This window comes from Kogia breviceps, chromosome 3 (assembly GCF_026419965.1).
Source record: "Kogia breviceps isolate mKogBre1 chromosome 3, mKogBre1 haplotype 1, whole genome shotgun sequence".
Classification (NCBI taxonomy): Eukaryota; Metazoa; Chordata; class Mammalia; order Artiodactyla; family Physeteridae; genus Kogia; species Kogia breviceps.
In genome coordinates this window covers 46297138-46317610 of record NC_081312.1, presented here as the reverse complement: position 1 = coordinate 46317610, position 20473 = coordinate 46297138, and the positions used below count along the sequence as shown (strand labels likewise).

The 20473-nt window shown below is 41.4% G+C and overlaps 1 protein-coding gene across 4 annotated transcripts in view; it reads right to left on the bottom strand.

Annotated features, from left to right (window-relative positions):
• Positions 1-1351: 1351 nt before the first annotated feature.
• GCH1 (GTP cyclohydrolase 1) overlaps positions 1352-20473 on the bottom strand; it is a 54199-nt gene continuing 35077 nt past the window's right edge. The window contains exons 3-6 of one of the 4 annotated variants that reach the window (XM_059055728.2): positions 17025-17080; positions 5894-5925; positions 4743-4827; positions 1352-3972 (exon numbers count right to left, since the gene is read on the bottom strand). In XM_059055728.2, coding sequence (XP_058911711.1) covers positions 3846-3972; positions 4743-4827; positions 5894-5925; positions 17025-17080 — 300 coding nt within the window. In that variant the 3' untranslated portion in view covers positions 1352-3845. The remainder of the gene's footprint in view (positions 3973-4742; positions 4828-5893; positions 5926-17024; positions 17081-20473) is intronic. The other 3 variants (XM_059055729.2, XM_067028446.1, XM_067028447.1) reach the window with 3 other exon arrangements.

The following is a 20473-nucleotide window of genomic DNA, read 5'->3' as shown; positions in this document are numbered from 1 at the left end:
TTTCCTTTGCCATGCAAAAGCTTTTAAGTTAATTAGGTCCCATGTGTTCATTTTTGCATTTATTTCTATTACTCTAGGAGACAGATCCAAAAAAAATATGCTGTGATTTATGTCAGAGTGTTCTGCCTATGTTTTCCTCTAGTTTTATAGTATCCAGTCTTACATTTAGGTCTTTAATCCATTTTGAGTTTATTTTTGTGTATGGTGTTACAGAATGGTCTAATTCCATTCTTTTACATGTAGCTGTCCAGTTTTCCCAGCACCACTTATTGAAGAGATTGTCTTTACTGTATATTCTTTCCTCCTTTGTCATAAATTAATTGACCATAAGTGCATGGGCTTATTTCTGGGCTCTCTATTCTGTTCCACTGATCTATTTCTGGTTTTGTGCCAGTACCATACTGTTTTGATTACTGTAGCTTTGTAGTATAGTCCAAAGTCAGGGAGTGTGATTTCTCTAGCTCTGTTCTTCTTTCAGCCAATTCAATCTTTAGTGAAAAAACTCAGGAGCAGCAACTTGGGCTTATTGAGTAGCTCATTGTTTTATTGACGCATGTGAGTTGTGGTTTCAGGAATGTTTTAGGAATTCCCTAGTGGTCCAGTGGCTAGGACTCTGCACTTTCACTGCTGAAAGCATGGGTTTGATCCCTGGTTGGTGGGGCCAAAAAAAAAAAAAAAAAAAAGGTATGTTTCTTACATTCCTAGTTTAGGTGATTAGGTTCACTACCTACAGGTTACAGGGTCCTTCAAAGAGCAGCAGTCCACTCCAGTGGCCCCGGCATCTGGACAGGCTGACATCAGTGACTGCTGGGGCCTCTGCCTAGGTGGAGCAAGGAATGGGAAGTCCACCCAATAGAGGGAATGATGAGGTCACCAGGCATGGACAGAAAAGAGGCAGCAAAACCTTTGCTCCTACTTGGAAGTTTTGCCCAGGCAGGCTCTTCCCTATAAAAGGGAGGGAAACTCTTCTACTCCCTGCACTGCCCAGCTCCCTGCCCCAGCCAGCTCTTCCCTCTTCAGCTGCTCCCACACAGAAAGCAGTGGAGTTCTCAGGGGCTGCAGTTATGCAAAGTTAGGCTTAGAACAGGGACATGTGGACCATTCAGATTCCTTACTCTTAATCCAGATCTGTCTTTCCCATTACTGCAATAGGGTGAGGACAGTAATATCCAAACTGAATATCAAAGGGAAACAGAGAGCCTGGGGTAAATTTATGTCTGGGATTTATATTCTAATAGCTTGATGGCTGAGAGAAGCCCTTATGAAGGGTATCTTTGCTAAAACAGAATGCAGTAAAAATAATTGAATTTATTGATATATCTCTAGCAGTGGTTCAAAAAGAAACTACTTTCACAAGAACAGTCATAACACTTTAATAATTTGAATAAAACCAACTTCAGATACAATATACATACAATTTGAACAATTAAACTGAACAGTGTATTTAAATGCATCAAATTCTTAAAAATCCCCAAAATGAACTCAAGGCCACGGATATGAAAAGGTAATTTTGAAGTACTACAGACCAGAGTAAAACAGACAAGTAATTACTTTGCATTTATCAATACTCTAGACCAATACTGTGGATACTGTAGACCTTTATGAGAACACTTCTAAGGAATGTTAGAATAAACAATCATTAAGGGCTTCCCTGGTGGCGCAGTGGTTGAGAGTCCGCCTGCCGATGCAGGGGACGCGGGTTCGTGCCCCGGTCCGGGAAGATCCCACATGCCACGGAGCGGCTGGACCAGTGAGCCATGGCTGCTGAGCCTGCGCGTCTGGAGCCTGTGCTCCGCAACAGGAGAGGCCACAATGGTGAGAGGCCCGCGTACCGAAAAAAAAAAAAAAAAAAGAATAAACAATCTTTAAAAAGGAATACAGTTGATCTCAGAAAGATGAATTAACAGCTAACAATTTCTTTGGTCCTCCAAGTCACAGGTGTAAAAACTTTAAAATACTAAACGTGAGCTGAATGTTTAATTCTATCTCTAAATGTTAAGCAGGATAATGTTTATATCAGGTTAGATTTTAAAAGGAACTCAGAATCAACCACCACTCTACTTTAGAAACTCCAAGTAAAAAATATATATATATATAGGGCTTCCCTGGTGGCACAGTGGTTGAGAGTCTGCCTGCCGATGCAGGGGACACGGGTTCGTGCCCCAGTCCGGGAAGATCCCACATGCCGCGGAGCAGCTGGGCCCGTGAGCCATGGCTGCTGAGCCTGCGCGTCCGGAACCTGTGCTCCGCAATGAGAGAGGCCACAGCATTGAGAGGCCTGCGTACCGCAAAAATATATATATATATATATATATATATATATATATATATATATAGGAACTAGAAGTAGGGAAGATTTAAAATTAAACAAACAAAAAAACTGCCATCTGGCCCTAGGATAAGCCAAATGGCATCAGAGTGGCAGAGACAGGACTACCAGAGTTACAGCAAGCATTGTAGTTAATCCTTGTAAAGGTAACAGGATAAATTTGAAGAGGACAACATCAACCAAATAAGAGACTTCTCCATGGAATAATTGTGTTTGTTTTTGCAGAGTTGGGTTTTTTTTCATTTGTTTGTTTTAATTTGGCCCACACTGCCCCAGTGGAGGAAATTTTAAGATAATCATTAATAAGGCAGCAGCTTCCTGGACTAAAAGACCTATCCCACTTGAACAGTTACACAGAAGACAAGATCCACATGGACCACAAGGGAAACCAGAACACTGGCTTCTAGTAGCTTCCAATCACTCCAGATAATGACGGTGCATTTTTACAGACACCAACAATACAGCTTTCATTAGACATAGGACATAGCTCAATGCAGGCCACAGTGCAATTCTGCATTCTCTCATATTCACGGAAGCTATGGTCCTGCAGACCTGAAAATGATGGACACTTTCAAAAGTTTCTGTAAATACTTAGAAAAATATTTGATAAGTGAAAAAAAAAAAGTTTTGAGGCATCTACAAGGAACTCACAAAGTAAGCTCCCAGGAAATGTGTAAAGGTAGAACTGTGAGAGCTAGTTATTTGCAATGTCAGCACTAAGTCTTATAAAATAATGGCTTTTTAAGAAAAGGCAAAGGTATCTATACTCTAAATGGTGTGATATTCTCATCAAGGCACAGAGAGTTAAATATCTAAATCCCTGTATACTGACATGAGAATATACTCGTAAACAACTCCAGGAATTAATTCCCTGTACTTGAATTTTAAAAAGAACAGAAGGTAGAAATTGCCTTTTTAACTCATAGTGAAATTTAAAAACATACATATTCCACCACCTTCGCTTGGTGACATATGTTACAACTGGATAGTTTAAAAATAAATATATAAAAAATAAAGTGTCACTGGCAGTTAAATAAACATGATTAAAGTGGAGCCTGTTGGACTTTAAATTTGCAGAGCAATGCTGCACACTATACATAAATTATTTTAAGCACTATGCCATTTTTGTTTGGGGAGAATAAAATAAATATATTGGTCATAGTTTTCTCCCATTCCCAACACACCTGTGCTTCTGAATCAAATTACCATACTCTGAACAAAACACATGAATTCTTCTCCCTTCCCAGCACCCTCAGGTTGCCTGAAAGGCAGTGGTTTTATGCAAGTAACTTACACTATTGGCAGTTTGCTCGAATGTTGCCACTAAAAGGTGGCAAGAAGAAAGTAGATTAATTACCCCTTTATTAATTATCTTTATTTGACTTGCTTTAAATAATTATTAAATACAATTAGTGACAAGGGATAAGCAACAACTGGAAATGGAATGTACAAACAGTTAAGACCAAATCATACTACTAGCTGCACAATCTGTAAACCACGTGGCACACGCTGAGGTTCAGCTCTTAATGAGAGTCAGGAACTCTTCCCGGGTCTTCGGGTCCTCGCGGAACACCCCCAGCATCGTGCTGGTCACGGTTCTGCTGTTCATTTTCTGTACCCCTCGCATTACCATACACATGTGTCTACAAAACAAGGCAACAAACGTGGCTTCAAGGAGTAGACAGTTGCTGGTTTGGTTTTTAAAATAAAAGCAGCCCGAAAGATTAAATCTGACTCAACTGAGTTCACAGTTACCAAGTATATCAAAATGTCGCTTCTTAGACAAATTTAGTCTAAAACTTTTTTTTTTTTAAGTTCCTAAGCCTTATAGCTCTTATTCTTATCAGTGGTTGAGTCCTTAAGGCATCCAGTTGGAGGGGGAAAAATAGAATTTTCTTCCTGAGTGAAACTAATACAAAGTGTCTACAGAGATACTTCTAGATAAAAAGAAATTCAGGATTCTCACTTGATCCATCTTCAGGACCGAGACAGCACTAAGCTAGCTTAGGTGTTCCGAGAAATACTGCGGCACGCTGGTCTCACCAGGCAGAATCCAGAGAACGGTGACCACAGTGGGTGAAGCTGGACGGCACCCACAGTGCACAGTTCACGCCATGACAAAAGAATGGGTGAAAACTGCCCACAAGATGTTCGCAATTCTCATAATTCATTCTAACTTAAAGAAGTGTCTTCAGTTGCTCTTTGTACCTATTCTTAAGTACAACTCTTTATTTTTCAAACGTGTGACAAAATATTGGGAAAACTCTGCTCTTAGCAACAAAGAGCTAAAGAAGAAATCAAGAGAAGACTGATTTGCACTGTTGTGCAAATTCACCACACCTAAGCCTATGACTCTCTACACCTCCAGCCCAAAACACCACTGGGACATTATTAAAGGCAAACATGGACTTACGTCGCTTCAACCACTACCCCCACTCCAGCAGGTCGCAAGGCCTCTGTGATTGCTACAGCAATTTGTTTCGTAAGGCGCTCTTGAACTGTGGATGTGACAAGGAGCTCAGTTTAAGAGTCTGACACGAACAGAGACCTGGAAGCTTTTGTTGTCTCTAGAATATTTGAAATCTTAAAAATCAAGACTTTGGTGAGGTTTAAGAGCCAAGACACACCACCTTTTACCAGTTTGCTTGCTCTGCTGTCTGGGCCACAGGATGCCCCTGTTCAGTCCCCTCACCTGCAGTACAGCTGCCAAGGGGAACTAAGGAACCCCTGGTGCCCTCCAGCAACACTGGAGGGACCAGATCAGAATGACGACTGTCTCTTTAGGTGTGCAAAAAGACTGGCCAAATATTGATAACAAGCACCCCCATGGAGGCAGAGTAAAGTAAACGAATAAATAGCTTGAAGCAGGGTTAACAAAGGAGCTACAATCCAATTATTGAATTGTACTTAGAGCAATGTTGAAAATCAATGATTTAACCTAAATAATGTAGTTCCTGTGCTGAATAAACAACATCTTTGAAAACATTAAGTGTTCAGCACTGCACCTATTTGAAAACCAACAAAATCCCCAAATATCAGAGCAGGAACTGGTTAAGTCAAGCCACAGCGTAGCTGTACAATGGAATGCTGAACAGCCAGTAAAATGAATGAGATGGTTACATGTATGTGAAAAAATGTTTAAGATTTGATATGTGAAAAAGTAGGGGAAAAAGAAGGTGACACCAATTTTCAAATACTATAATAAAAGTAGATTGATTTTTTAAATGTTGGTGTATGCAATAAAATGTGAAGGAATGTGCAAATACAATGATTTGTTCTGCAGGCTTGAAACACAGCAGACTTTCTGTTTTATATTCCTATAAAGTTTTAATTTTTTTTTTTTTTTTTTTTTTTGGTCACACCACACAGCTTGGGGGAATCTTAGTTCTCTGAACAAGGTATTGAACCCTGGCCACCGCAGCGAATGCACTGAGCCCTAACCACTGGACCGCCAGGGAATTCCCTTGATTTTTATAAGCCATATGTATAACACTAGTAAAACAAAAAATACTTTTTCCTTAATAAAAAATGTTTTTCTGTAAATAAAGTAGTTTCAAAGTTTACCTTGTAATCTTCTACTATAGATTTCTACAATCCTAGAAAAGAAAGAATTGTTTCAGTTAATTATAAATTGTTTGAAGTGAAATTGGCAAGGCTTCCCCATAAGTCTAAAGAATAATTGCTGTACTGAAGTAATTGTAGGGTCTGGTCAGGAGATAAATGCTTATAGGAGGATAGAAAGATACAAAAACTACAAGTAAATGAGAAGAGGGAGGGTCTAACGGAGACCACCAACCATGACACAGTGGTGCTTCCCTAAGTCCCCAAAGACAGAGAGAATTAAGTGTAACATTCACTTAGGAAAAACAATTAGAGGTAAGTAATTTTCAAGCTCCCACATCATCAATTTTAGGTCACATCTCACGTGTTCTAATTAAGCATATTGTTTAATAAGAGCTTAAAGCTCAAGTTAAAAATAAAGACTATTTGTTAATTAATAACAGACAAATGTCAACTATGTACCAACTAAACCTATTAGGATAATTAGATTAGAGCTAAACAGACTTCTTCAGACATCTCTTTATAATACAGGTCTACATAAGCACTCAGTAGGATTAACCGCCCCCTCCAAATAAAAGCCCCTGATCTTAGCTCATAACACAATCTGTCAAGTGATGAATTTCCCCTTTCAACATCTTTTACTCTGGCTGTAAAATGTAAAGATGGCTACAGAATTACACATTTGAGGATCGCAACTCATGTGAAGGGTCTTTTCTTTAAAATTTGGCCTTTTAATCATGAATTTGGACTCAATTTAAGGATCAGCTTACCATGAGGTATGTTATGGCCCTTTCCCCCACTGTGCCACTCAGACAGAACTGATGACTTGCTTCTTTATACCTGCGACAGCCGATGAAGTCAGTCACAGGTGGGCTGCCTACCCTAACAGGAATGCCTCTAACATTTCACTGCCAACCCGGGTGCCTGCCTGTTGCTGGCGACCGTGCCAGAAGAGGGTCATTCGTTATTGAGTACCTACTGTGTATATGATTATGTGGCGAACAGGGCCCCTATGCTCAGAGTTTATCATTTCTTATTCCTAGTTTATTTTTCTTTTTCAAGTAAAGAATAGGTGTCGGATTTCTGTCTTCTCAGCATTAAAGATAATCACATAGTGTATGAAGGCCATTCAAGATGGCTGTTGTCTTGCTCTCTCTACGTCTCCTGCTTGATGAGTCCCTGATTCACTCACATGACTAGCCAATCCTCTTCATTATAGGGCTTAATCAGTAACTGCCTCCATGCTTGCCCTCTGCCCCAGCTGCTGGTTTCCCTGGTAACTGATGAGCCAACCTGATGTCAATTCCCCCTATAAATGGTAGCCTCCTTCTCTCGCGGGTAGTGAAGGTTGTTGCCACGCACGGTGAGGAGCTGCTCCAGGACCTGGCTTTGGACTAGTAAGATCCTCCTCTCCACTAAACCGTTGATGTCTCTGTCACTGTTTCAGGGCTCGTTCTTCAGTCTTGAGGCTGGGCAATCAATCATAAGGCTTGCAGGCCTTCAAGACGCAGCCCAATAATTGCTGAGCCAGCCAGGAGGCCGAGGAAACTCCCGTGAATGCAGAGATGTCGGTAAGTACGGGTGGGGAACGGAAAGTTGGGGGGAGGGGGGCGGGAATCGCGAGGTGGCTGTCCACTAGCCATGCGGGGCCCTGTGGCAGCTGACTACCATGAGAGATGCCTTCTTCTTCCATTGTGTTCATGATAGCCTATTATCCTCAGAGTCTCTTTCCAATTTAAAAGTAGCAGTCCCGGGCTTCCCTGGTGGCGCAGTGGTTGAGAGTCCGCCTGCCGATGCAGCGGACACGGGTTCGTGCCCCGGTCCGGGAAGATCCCACATGCCGCGGAGCGGCTGGGCCCGTGAGCCGTGGCCGCTGGGCCTGCGCATCCGGAGCCTGTGCTCCACAACGGGAGAGGCCACAGCAATGACAGGCCCGCATACCGAAAAAAAAAAAAAAAAAAAAAAAAAAAGTAGCAGTCCCGCGCTCATAGCTCATCTGACTGCACTGGGCCGGCTGGTCAACACAAACAAAACTCAAGGACCTGGAATATCTAGAATATATAAGCATACCCCAACTCACCATCCCTAAACAATTACAGACACAGGCTTTAGGGATACTAACTCAGGGGCAGGCTTGCGAATTGGATGTGGCCAGTTACCTGGGAGGATTTGGTTGGTGTCTGTGGCAACGGCAAACTAATCCGAGTACGCATGGGCTTCTGGTCCCAGCTGTGGAAGGGGGCGGAGCAACCATATAGTGTCATGGAACGACAGCCATATGCAGTCTACAGTGCATTACAGTAGGTGGAAGACGCTACAAAAGGCCTACCCAAGTCATCGAGCAATGCACAAAACCATGATTTGGGGTCTAGAACAGCTGCTTGTGACATACAGGACCCTCGTGGACATCGATAGTGACCAAGGAATCTACTTTGCCAGCTGTGAAGTTCAGGAATGGGCTGATAGAAATGACACACTGGCATTTTCACCTGCCCTACAACCTCACTGCTGCCGGCTAATTGAAAGGCTGAATGAATGGACTACTTAACAACTGAGATGGGAAACCGGCTCTCTCAATGCATGGGCCAGGAGGCTAACTCAAGCCCTACAAACTATAACTGAACATCCCAGGATCAGCGGTCCCAGTGCATACGTCATATTCACCCAGAGGTAACTAGTCAACACCCTCTGAGTTCAGCTGTTGACCACAGAAGGACAATAACTCGTTTTTGCCCTTGTCACAGGATCTAGCCCCAAGGGGAACACATTATAAAATGGCCCTGGAACTGACAGTAAGTCCCAGGTGGTTTGGGTTTGCCACCCTGTTGGGGAATAGGATTAGAAAGGGACTTAGCGATTTCACCTGTCTCCTACCTAGCCTCATCTAAGACTGCTGAGGTAATTAATCTGGGCCCCTCCTGGGGAAAGGCAGCGTTATATTAACCCTGGGGTCGGTTGTCACACCACCTCTCCAATACTAGGCACGGCTGTGGGGACTGAGGGTGGACAGGCGGTGTGGTCCTGCAGGCCAGGACAAAAACCACGTTATCTCAGGATGCTATTATTGCTTATGCTTTGCTTAATGGTCCTGACCTCCCCTGTATTGTGCCTGTTAAACATCTTATATTTTGTCCCTTGCCTGAGGGGAAGGAATCTGTTCCAGGGCTGGGTGACAACAGTGGGCTCGCCGCAAAATGAGTCCGATTGCTGGGTCTACGGTGAGATGCCCTTGTCCTCCTCCTCTGGACTTCCATGGTAAATGGACCTGCTAAGCGCCTTGCTTCCTCTTGCTACTCTTTAGCTGCTGCTGTCTGTACTGCATTTGTGGTATCTGGTTGTGGCGCCCCTCTACATACCTGACCCTAGGGACACTGCGCAAGAGGGGTGGACCAAGATTGTAAGGGTCATGCAGGGTATGTAAAGGTAGAGGGTATGGTCAGGCCATTCAAGATGGCTGTCCTCTTGCTTGATCAGTCCCTGTTTCACTCACATGACTATCCAGTCCTCCTAGTTATAGGGCTTCATCAGTTACCACCTTTGTGCTTGCCCTCTGCCCTAGCTGCTAGTTTCCCTGGTAACTGATGAGCCAACCTGACATCAATCTCCCCTGTAAGTGGTAGCCTTCTACACTGAGTAGAGAAGGTTGTTGCTGAGCGCGGGGAGGCGTTGCTCCAGGACCTTTTTCTTCAGACTAGGAAGATCCCCTGTCCACTAAACTGCTGATGTTTCTAGGTTCTTTCTTCAGTTTTGAGGCTGGGCAACTACAGGGCTTGCAGGCCAGTAAGGTGCAGCCCAACGTATAGCTTCCCTGAACTTAAAAAAAACCTTTATTTTGCCCTCATCTGTCAAGATAACTTGCTGAGAGGTAATTATTGGGAATAGAATTCTAGTTTGACACTGATATTTATCTGCCTTTCAATAATGCCATAGGCAAATCAACGGTCAGAGTCTAATTGCTGTTACCTTGTAGGTAACACTTTTCTGTGTGGCTGCTTTTATGGTACTTGAGTATGTGCACTCTTGCCTATGTTGTGTCTAGATGGGGGTTTAATTTCATTTGTCCTGTTTGGGATCTATTAGGCTTCCTGAATCTGAAGACTGATAGGCCGCATATGCTCTGGAAACGTCTCAGCTGTTAACTTCTCTAATACTACACCTACCCCATTGCCTCTTACCCCCAGGAATTTCAATGAACGGCATATCATACCTTCTTAGTCTTCCATGTCTTACACTCTCATTCATACTTCCCACCTGTGTTGTATTCCATGCAGTTTCTTCAGACCTTTCTTTGGGTTGACTCATTTTCAGCTGTGCCAAATCTGTTTGATGTGAGTGTACTGGACTTTGGATTCCATTATCACAGCTTTTCTTCCTACGAGTTATATTTGGTTCCTTTTCCAATCTGCCTAGCTAATTCTGAAAGTTTCTTGCCCCTTTGTCCGACTTACAGTACTCTTATTTTTCTCACACACTTGTATATTCTGTATCTGATAACTCTGGTATCTGCCCTATTTGACCAATTGTTTTAGCTGAATCTGGCTCATGGTGACTTTCTTTTACTTTCAGTGAACACATGGTCTTAGGAACATTTGTGGGAATTCTTTGAAGCCTGGATAGAAGTATCCAAACACGCACTTGTTTCTGCTAGGTGCTAGAAGGCTACCTCCTTAGTGACATCTTAAAAAATTGCCTTGGGTTTTTTGAGGACCACACAGGTAATGTGAATTCTGACCCCACACCTAAGTGACTATGTGCCTAGGGATGGTTCTTCCTGCTCTCCCCAGAATATTTAGGGGAGAATAGGGAGGACAAAACCCTGACTTTGGCCCCAGTGCTGGGTAATTCCTGTGGCTTCTTACAATAACTGCTTCATATTTCCCCCAATGTGTGAAATGTTAATACACATTATATCTTAGTATGCTATACCAAGATATCATTACAATCTAGTTTACCATACTCTTGGAATCAGTAGTTCTCAAACTTTAATGTAACCTATTTTTGTATTCTTGAAGTAAAGCTCCTTGGATGATGAAAACAGTACTTGTAGCCTACTGAAGTAGGTTTTTTGAAATTTAGGATTTTTATGACTACTCATAATTGAGGGTAGTCTATAATTAACAGCTTTATCAGGCTTTGTTATCAGGGACAGACAGCTTCATCTAATTAAACTGTATAGCTTTTCAGGTTTTTCCATGCTCTTGAATTACTTACACAACATGAAAACTAGTGGTTATTTAGAAGTTTGAAAGAATGCCTAGGAAATTGACTGGGTCCAGCCCCTTCCCCTCCACCCCTCTCCCAACATTAATTTTACTTTTTCTAATGGTTACTAGCTGATCCAGGTTTTCTAATGCTTGCTTCATTCCTGTCCATCTTTTTCTTTAACCTGTTTTTAAAAGTTTTTAAAGCATATTCTTAGTTACATAACCTCTCATTTCTAAATAGAATTATTCTCTCAGACTTATAAGCAACTTATTATCATAAGTTGCATATTATAAGAAAGCATATTTTCATGCTTTCAGCTTGTCACCATTGAGTAAGATGTTAGCTGTGGGCTTGTCATATATAGCCTTTATTACACAGGCAATGAGGTAGGTTGCCTTTCTACTCTGAGTTTTTATCATGAATGGATATTGAATTTTGTCAAATGCTTTTCTACATCTACATCTAATGAGATATGATTTTATCATTCATTTTGTTAGTGTGGTGTATCACATTGATTGGTTTGCAAATGTTGAACCATCCTTGCACCCCTGGAATAAATCCCACTTGATCATAGTGTGTGATACTCTTAATGAATTACTGATTTCAGTTTGCTTATATTGTGGATTTTTGCATCTATATTAATCAGGGGTATTTGGCTTGTAATTTTCTTCTTGTAGTGGCCTTGTCTGGTTTGGTATCAGGATAATGTCTTGAAATGAGTTTGGAAGGGTTCCTCTTTTTTTTTTTTTTTTTTTAATAAAGTAACTTTATTTATTTATTTTTGGGGTACGCGGGCCTCTCACTGTTGTGGCCTCTCCCGTTGCGGAGCACAGGCTCCGGACGCGCAGGCTCAGCGGCCATGGCTCACGGGCCCAGCCACTCCGCGGCATGTGGGATCTTCCTGGACCGGGGCACGAACCTGTGTCCCCTGCATCGGCAGGCGGACTCTCAACCACTGTGCCACCAGGGAAGCCCTGGAAGGGTTCCTCTTAAATCTTTTGGAAGACTTTGGGGAGCGTTGGTGTTAGTTCCAAAGAATGGCTTTGTAGTAAAGACTGTATACAATTTATATAGTGTTAGCATCATGATTTTTTTAATCATGTCTAAGGAAGTTTTAAAAATTTTGACTTCTAAATAGTTGGGTTTTTAATCTTGAATTTCTAGTTTTCTTGTTACACAACAGCCTGTTCAATTTTTTTAAGTTTAAGCTTACCTTTTGGCCAAAATTCTATTACTCTGCTGGGTATATCCTTTTTGTCCACTTCAAAGACTGAGAGGTAATTAGTGTTCCTACTCCTTTCAGGTTTGTCAGTTTCTCTATGCATTTCAGCCAGTTCATGTTTTGTTTTGAACCCATTTGATGAAGATTCATGACCACTTTTATTACACAACCTTCTCAAAATAAGGACTCACTTTATCCCCTTTGACAAATTTTGCCTTGATTTTTATTAACATTTTATTATTTTAAAAGGGGCACACAGTTGGATACCAGATTTAACCCAGTGGACAGCTTATTTAAATAGCCTACTTACTGGTCTTATAACATCTGTGCTCCATCCTCTGTTTTCTCTTGCATTATGCTTTCTCTCCTCTGGCAACTGGGAAAGTAATCTGGTGATACTTTTGCAGGAAGAACCCATGGATGGTATAACTTAACCCTTGCAAACCTTAGAAGTATTTCTGATGCCTTCATATAACTTGACAAGCTAGACTTGACACTGGGCTGCAAATTCTCAAGAGTGGCTAGAGCAAAAAGTGAAAGAAGAGCAAGAACAGAGCCAGATCACAGTGGGACCTGTCAGCTAAGGTAAGAAGCTTGAACTTCATTAATGCTGCCCCTTCGCAGCTCCATAGCTTTTGTGAAATCCACACTTGAGAAAGAACATCCTAGCAGCATATGAGAGCAGATTTAAGGATCCTAAGAGATGAGAGGACAGGAGTTAGGAATTTAACACATAACCCAGGAGGAACATGAAGGCCCAGAGAGTGGCAGTGAGGATAGCAAGAAGGCAGTGTGGTGATGATGCGAGGAAAGTGGAGGTGTTGCGGGGGGTCAGTGAGCATACAACAGCAATGGATGGATTCCCTCTTACTCCTTGCCCCTAAATACATTTCCAGATGAAGCAAATATCTAAATATAAAAATAAAGCCATAAAAATACCCCCCAAAAACATGAGTTTATGGTGGTTACATAGGTTTTAAACTTCATGAAAAATACTACTAGAAAACAGACAAATGACAAGCCTGGAAAAATTATTTGCAGCTTTAATATTCAGAGAGCTCATACAGATCAGTAATAAAAAGACAAGCAACCCAATGGAAAAATTAGCGAAGACTAAGAGCAGAGGTTCCTGAAAAAAAATTCAGCCTCTCCCGATTAAATGCAAATTAAAGCAACAGGTACCATTTTTTCTTACCTGTTTGGGTTTCACACTCTTCAATGTTTGCCAGTGTTGGCAAAAGGGTAGAGAAACACACACCTTTAATCTATTACTAGAGTATAGATCAGTATGATCTTTTCTGGAGAGCAATTTGGTAATATCAAAAATTTAGCTACCCTTAACCCAGCAAATCCTACTCCAATCTTAGACTCAAAGTAAGGAAATAGATAAGGACATGTTCACCAAAGTTCTTCTTTTTCCCATTTTTGACAGTAGTCTCAAACTGTAGGCTATACTTACATCAAAGACTGGTTAAATTAATTATATTAAAGAAATACTATGTAGCCATTAAAAGGAACTTTTTTAGACTAAAAGATGTCCAAGGAATTTCAAGGTATTAAGTTTTTTTTTTTAAAGTAGTATAGAATGTAGGATATGATCCCCTTTTGCCTCATTTAGCTAGTAGTTTTAAGGCTACATGTTTGTGTTTGCACTGAAATCTTCCAGAAGGATAGTGAAAGATCTCTAGTGGGGAATAGAAACAGGAAAGAAAAGTTTTCCCTTTACTCACTCACTTGTATTTAAGTTTAACTGGTATGTTATGTTACTTTTATAGCATAGAGAAACAAGAAAACAATGTTCCCTTTGTAATTTAATGTTCCCTTTGTGATCGAATCTACCCTTGTTAACTATCTCCCAATCTCCTGTATCAATCAAACTGCTCCCAATCCACTGGAAGATGCCTTGCTCCTACCCTCTGATTTGCCTTTGTTTATGCATTAACTGTACCTACAGGAATTTCTCTTCTGTTCAGAATTCTGTTCAGCCCTCTACCTCTGGGTCTCCTCAGTCCTGCCTGGCCACAGCCATCTTGGCTTCTCTGAACTCAGACCTCCTAACCAGGCACATCTGTGGCACCTGCTGCGGAGTACTGTCCACTCTCCTTGAGGGCAGTGGCTCTGTCCTACTTCTCTCTAGCAGCCATGATAACTGGCACATCGTCCTTTCACAGTAAGTGCCCAACCATTGAACCATGGCTACCTGAGGCACTACAATTCTATATTCAAGATTTAATTGTGTTCACTCAATTTTCTAATTCAAGAAAATGAATACATGTTGAGTGGATTTTCAGCAACAGAAGGAATTTCTATTCAAACTAAATTTACTCTAGAATTCTACTAGTTAAACCAGATCAACTCACTTTTGGCATTTTCTTGTTACTTAAAGCTTTACTGTTTGATATTTGACTTCCCTGGCACTGAAAGGTCATTCGTTTAAAGGCAAGCATATAACAAACTTCACATACAAGATTAAAATGAGCAGTGAAGTTTTGCTAAGACATTTAGCCTTATTTATTCCTCTTCATTCCCTAAATATTCCAACTTCTTATAAGGAATAAGCAGTTGGATAATATCTTAGTCTCCTGTTTCATTTAATAGACCCTTTATTCAAAATTTTTACAAAATATCTGAGTTCAGTTCTTTGGTTTACTGCTCCATTTTTTTTCTTATGTTTTAATCCTATTAGTGTAAGGACAAATCCCCATGCTAATAATTAACTCCTTTGTATTGTTCATAAAAGCTTAATTATTGGAGAGCTTTTCCTTTCACTAGGAAAGGAAATAACCAAAGACTATTCCTTCTACCCCCAAGTCACCACCTTTTCCAAGATCTCACTAGATCACTCTCCAATCCATTTCTATAAAGTGTTACCCACAGCCTACATAGTGTGGTCTTCTAGAGAAGACTGCTTACATTAAGACCATGGCCTAGTGTGGTCCGCCAAGCTTTTTATAATATGAAAACTGTCTATGCTACACCTTTTACACATGGGCAGTCTGATACAGGCAGAAGCAGTGCCAAGATTTCTATATAAGGTGGAAGATTCGCAATCTTGCTGGAAGAGAGGGAAGGAACCAGGGGAGTGAGCCTATAGCTGTGTTTGCACAGCAAGCCTGCTGATCTTAGACTATGTATTATATAACAGTAAGAATAACCAATTATAACAAAGACACTTGTATATATAACTTTATCGCTTGGGAGTAAGTTATTGGAGAGGAGGTTGCTAATGAAATTATAATAAGATTGATTAACCCCATCACCACCAATACTATTTTTCAGCCACTCCTTGGCACCGTCATTGGGTACAGATCACTGAAAGGCACCAACATGTTTGCGTATTTGTATTAAGAGCCTGACTGCAGTAAAGCAATTATATTTATGATGTAAGAACATCCTTTCATGCTACCAAGTAGTCCTGTCTGGTAGTGAGATTGCCAAGTAGGAATGGAACTAGGGAAACCAGTCAGAAACTAGGGAAGTTAAATTTCTCTCTTCTACCTACTTTCTTCTTAATCCCTAGAAGAAATGAGTAAGAAAGTGGAAGTGAAAACAAAGTAAGAAGAACAGCTGTGGAGAGCAGGCATCAGATTGCAGGGATGGTGTTTAGAGTCCAACACAGAATTGAAAAAGATCTGGACCACCATTTCAGGATTGTCTAAGTGGAGAAGCAGCAGGAACATATCAGAGCCACAGACAGTCAGTTGGTCACAAAGGTATGTTTATTCCAATTTTGATATGGTCACTTTCACCTCAATCAAGTTATCCAAACTTAGCTTGGTTTATTTTTAGAAGGAGGGGGACTCTTGATGGCATTTCATTACCTACTCCTTCATTTTAACTCTCCTTTAACACATACACCTCCCAATGTTTCCCCATCACCCACAACTTGCTAACTCTATACAAGGAAACTACACAAAAGGGTATTTAGGTCTAGTCACCAATATTTTGTCCCTATCAGAGATATATGAACACTGACCCTCAATTTGACTTCTAGTTAAACACAGGAGACCATGCTTGTATATATCACCACTCTTTCCTAAAACTCAAAAATGGTAGCAAAGGCCAGAACCCATAGGATCAAGAATGAAAAAATGACTGTAGCAGAAAGAAATAGGGAGAGAGTTAGTACCGTCTCATAATAGAGCTGAGAGAGGCGGGGGAAAGCTGAAAAAGCCAAGGAAGGCATGGTCTTGGGTCTGTAGAAGCAACAGAACCAGATGTGAACCAACTGGCCCTACAGGATGCAGAGATGTGTGGAGGTACCCAGGTATAGTGGAAGGCAGAGTTGAGGCCCCCACTTCAAAGAGCAGTGCCGTTAGACCTCTGTGCCAGTTTCCTCTCCCCTGCAGTTAGCTAAACCACCCTTAAAGAACGGGGGCTGAACTGAATGCACCCTCAGGTCCTCTCCAGTCAGTGAAGGCTCTACTGAGAGAAGTGTGAGGTAAGGCTTCAAGGATGTGCAGGTGGGAGGTGGAGAAGGCAGGCAATAGGGGAGCGAGAGGAAGGGCATTTGTGTTTTCAGGTCCTCTTAGTCTGTCTTAGACTATACTTATTGTCTATATATTGTCTCTGCAACTATAAAGTAAGTTGGAATGTACCTTCCAAGTTAGATCCACAGTGATCAAGAGACAAGCCTGATAAGATTCTCACCATGTAGGGGCAGTTCCTATAAACCTGTCACCTTATTCACTACACAGTCATACTTACCTAGCAAGTTTGCTGAGGCCAAGAACTTGCTTGTTAGGGAGATAACCGATATGGACCTTCAGAGAAGAGACAGAAATCATGAGCTAAGTGAAAACACAATACTTCTTTGTGACGAAAGGAAACATAATACAGTATACTTACAGTGCAGTTCAACACAATGAAAACATTTTTAAAACATCTAGAAGCTTTAAGACATAGATAATGAAGCACTTACATAAGCAGTTAAATCACATAAATTAAGTAAAAGGAAAATAAGAATGACTATTAATAAAATGACAAATTTGAAGTATAGTTGTGGTATTTCCTGGTGAAGTTAAACTCTTGACACAATTCTTAAACTCTTTCCTCTGTTGAGGGGAAACTTTCTCAGGAAAGTGCTAATTATCCCACAGCAACATTAAAATGTAGCTAAGAAAACCTCCTTTAAATGGCTGAAACTGTAAGTATAAATATTGCCATTCTATACATCATGGTGGCCTTAAAAATCTTGCCCTGTTGCACAGAAAGAGGGTCTCTGTGCTCTTTTGTCATCCTAGGCAGTCCCATTTCTAAGCTGCTAGAGAACACAGGACACAGCTACAAGTTGTGACTCAGAGAGAATCTGGATCCTAAGACCTAAGTTCTTGTAGGACCTACTATAAGGCAAAGCCATTTCTATAATCTTAAAAAGCACTGATTAATATCTAATATGAAAAAGTTACATGTCTTTCAGCTAAGTGTAAAGTATGAGAGAATATTAGTTCTGTAAAAAGATTAATAAATGGTCACTTATAGGCAATCAATTTACCTAATATAAAATGATCAACTCATGTGCATCATGGTTTGCCAGCATTTGTTGCATTTGTTCACCTAATATTTACTGTACACTTGAATAATCCAGGAGTAATTTGTGGTTTTTTTTCCCATCTATTAGGCACTATGCTTTGGGAGTCTGAGAATACCAATTCATTGCCTTCCTGCTCAGCAAAAGGAGAAAGTTAAGTAGCACCTGAACATTGGGTATTTCAAAGAAAAATTAGAGTTGAAACTTTCCCATAGAACCAAGGTACAGAAGTACCCCTTGAAATTTATACACTTATATACAGAGCTATAATTTATTTGTTTATTCTATTTTTAGTCTTCCCAAAGATCCTGTCATTAAAATGGTCACTTTTTTTTTTTGGCCATGCCGTGCGGCTTGTGGGATCTTAGCTCCTTGACCAGGGATCGAACCTGGGCCCTTGGCAGTGAAAGCACGGAGTCCTAACCACTGGACCACCAGGGAATTCCTGTAAATGGCCACTTTAGGCAATCATCACTGAACAGTATGTTTAAAAACTGAGTTAGTAAGAACACAGACACAGAAGTAATCAGAGCAGAAGGTAGGAGGATATAGTGGAGAGAGGCTGAGTACAGGATCAAGTTCCTGGGTCTGACCCCAGCCAAGTCACTAACTCCCTATGTCCTCTTGGACAATTCACAGCTTCCTGGGCCTGATATTCTCACTTAAAATGAAAGGTAGCCATGAGCTCAAAGGTTCCCTCATTTCTGAAAATCCATAGCTCTGCTGTCACGGCCCAGCATCGTTAGTTGTGTGACTACCAGACCACATGTGCCTCCTCATGTGATGGAATACTGAATCCTCAGCACCCCGATAAACTACTCTTGTCAATTATGTTTAACCTTAAACTTAGGAAGTTTTAGATCTAATCCAGTTTATAGAAAAATGCAGAGATTGAATGGAGCAAATCCAGAAACTGAGACACTCTACAGAACAACTGGCCTAGTTTCTCTTGTACAGAATGTCATCGGGGTGGGGCTGGCAGAGGAGATTATTGTAGATTAAGAGACTTAAGATGCGTAACAACCAAATGCAATGCGAATGCAAATGTGTAACCCTTATTTGGATTCTGGTTTAAACCAACAAGACAGCTGAGACACCTGGAAACATGTAAGTATCAGTTAGTTATTAGATGCTATTTAAGAATTACTGTTACTTTTGTCTATGGTAGTGCTACTGAGGATAAGTAAGAATATTTTAGAGATAGGTATTAATAATTAGTAATGAAGAGTCATGTAGGTAACATACTTCAATGTATTGAAGGATTTACTGCCAACTTTTTAGGTTGATAATCAAATCAGTTATGTTTCTTAAAAAAATCCTTATCTTTTAGAGAAATATGCTGGAAGAAATTATAGAAAAAAAACAATGTTATCTAGGATTTGCTTCAAAATAGTCCAGTGGGGATGTATATAGAACAAGATTGGTCCTTTACTGATAACTGTTGAAACTGGTTGATGGGAACATGGAACGTTATATACTAATATACCTATTCTTAGATACGTTTGAAGTTTTCTGTAATAAAAGGTTTTAAAAAGAGATACCACTACACACACATCAGAATACTAAACTTAAAAAGACTGAAAGTGCCAAATGTTGATGAGGATGTGAAGTGACTAGGACTCATGAGAGTATAGGAAATGTTAACTGGTACAACCAATTTGGAAAACTAAAAGTCTGTATTTAATAAGTTGAACACAGGTACACCCTGTATCCCTGTGTACATCCACTCCTAGGTACATTCCAATAGAAATGCATGCAAGAGGAGGATCAAGATGGCGGAGCAGAAGGACGTAGAGCTCATCTCCCGCAACAAGCACATCAAAATCCATCTACACATGGAACAATTCATACAGAAAACCAACTGGAAACTGGCAGATTTCTTATATAACCAAAGCTATAAGAAAGTTCTCTGTGTAACCAGGCAGGATGAGAAAAAAAAAAAAAGACATCAGGACAGGACCGGTGCCCCTGGGAGGGATCTGTGAAGGAGGGAAGGTCCACAGGGGCAGGCCCAAGCCCTGAGGGGCCCCCTTGCCTACTGGGAGGTTTGCTGGAATAGACAGAGGGGCTAGAGGGGCCTGGACTCTGCTTGCAAGGAATACGCAAGGTGGTTGGCCAGCAATCGGGAGAGAGGGCACCGCTGGCTTCCACCTGGCCACACTTCCAGTCCAAAAAGCTTGCCAGGGCCGGGAGGGGTGCTGCTAGTACACACAGAGCTTAGGCACTGAATCCTGGATGGACAAGTCCTGAGAGAGGACCCAGCCTAGCTGCAAAGAGATAGTTCTGAGGGCCTGGGGAGTGGTCTGGTCCAAACCTCAAAGTCCACTGTCAGCATTCACAGGGTAGGGGCAGTCCAGCCATGGCCGACTTGGTCAGCACACACATTGGGTAGCACCACAGAAACGTCTTGGGGGGACAGCCTCTGGGGCGGAGTAAACAGTGCCTCACTACCTGCCAGGAGCACTCCAGGTCCGCCCACCCCACACTACAGCTCGGTGCCAGATCTGGGGCAGATAGGTCCTGGAAGAGGTCCACCACAGAGGCAGCCCAGGTCCCAGGCAGCAGCACAACCAGCTGGATTCCTGCAGTCATCGCACCCTGGCCCCCTGCACCAGCCCACCGCACA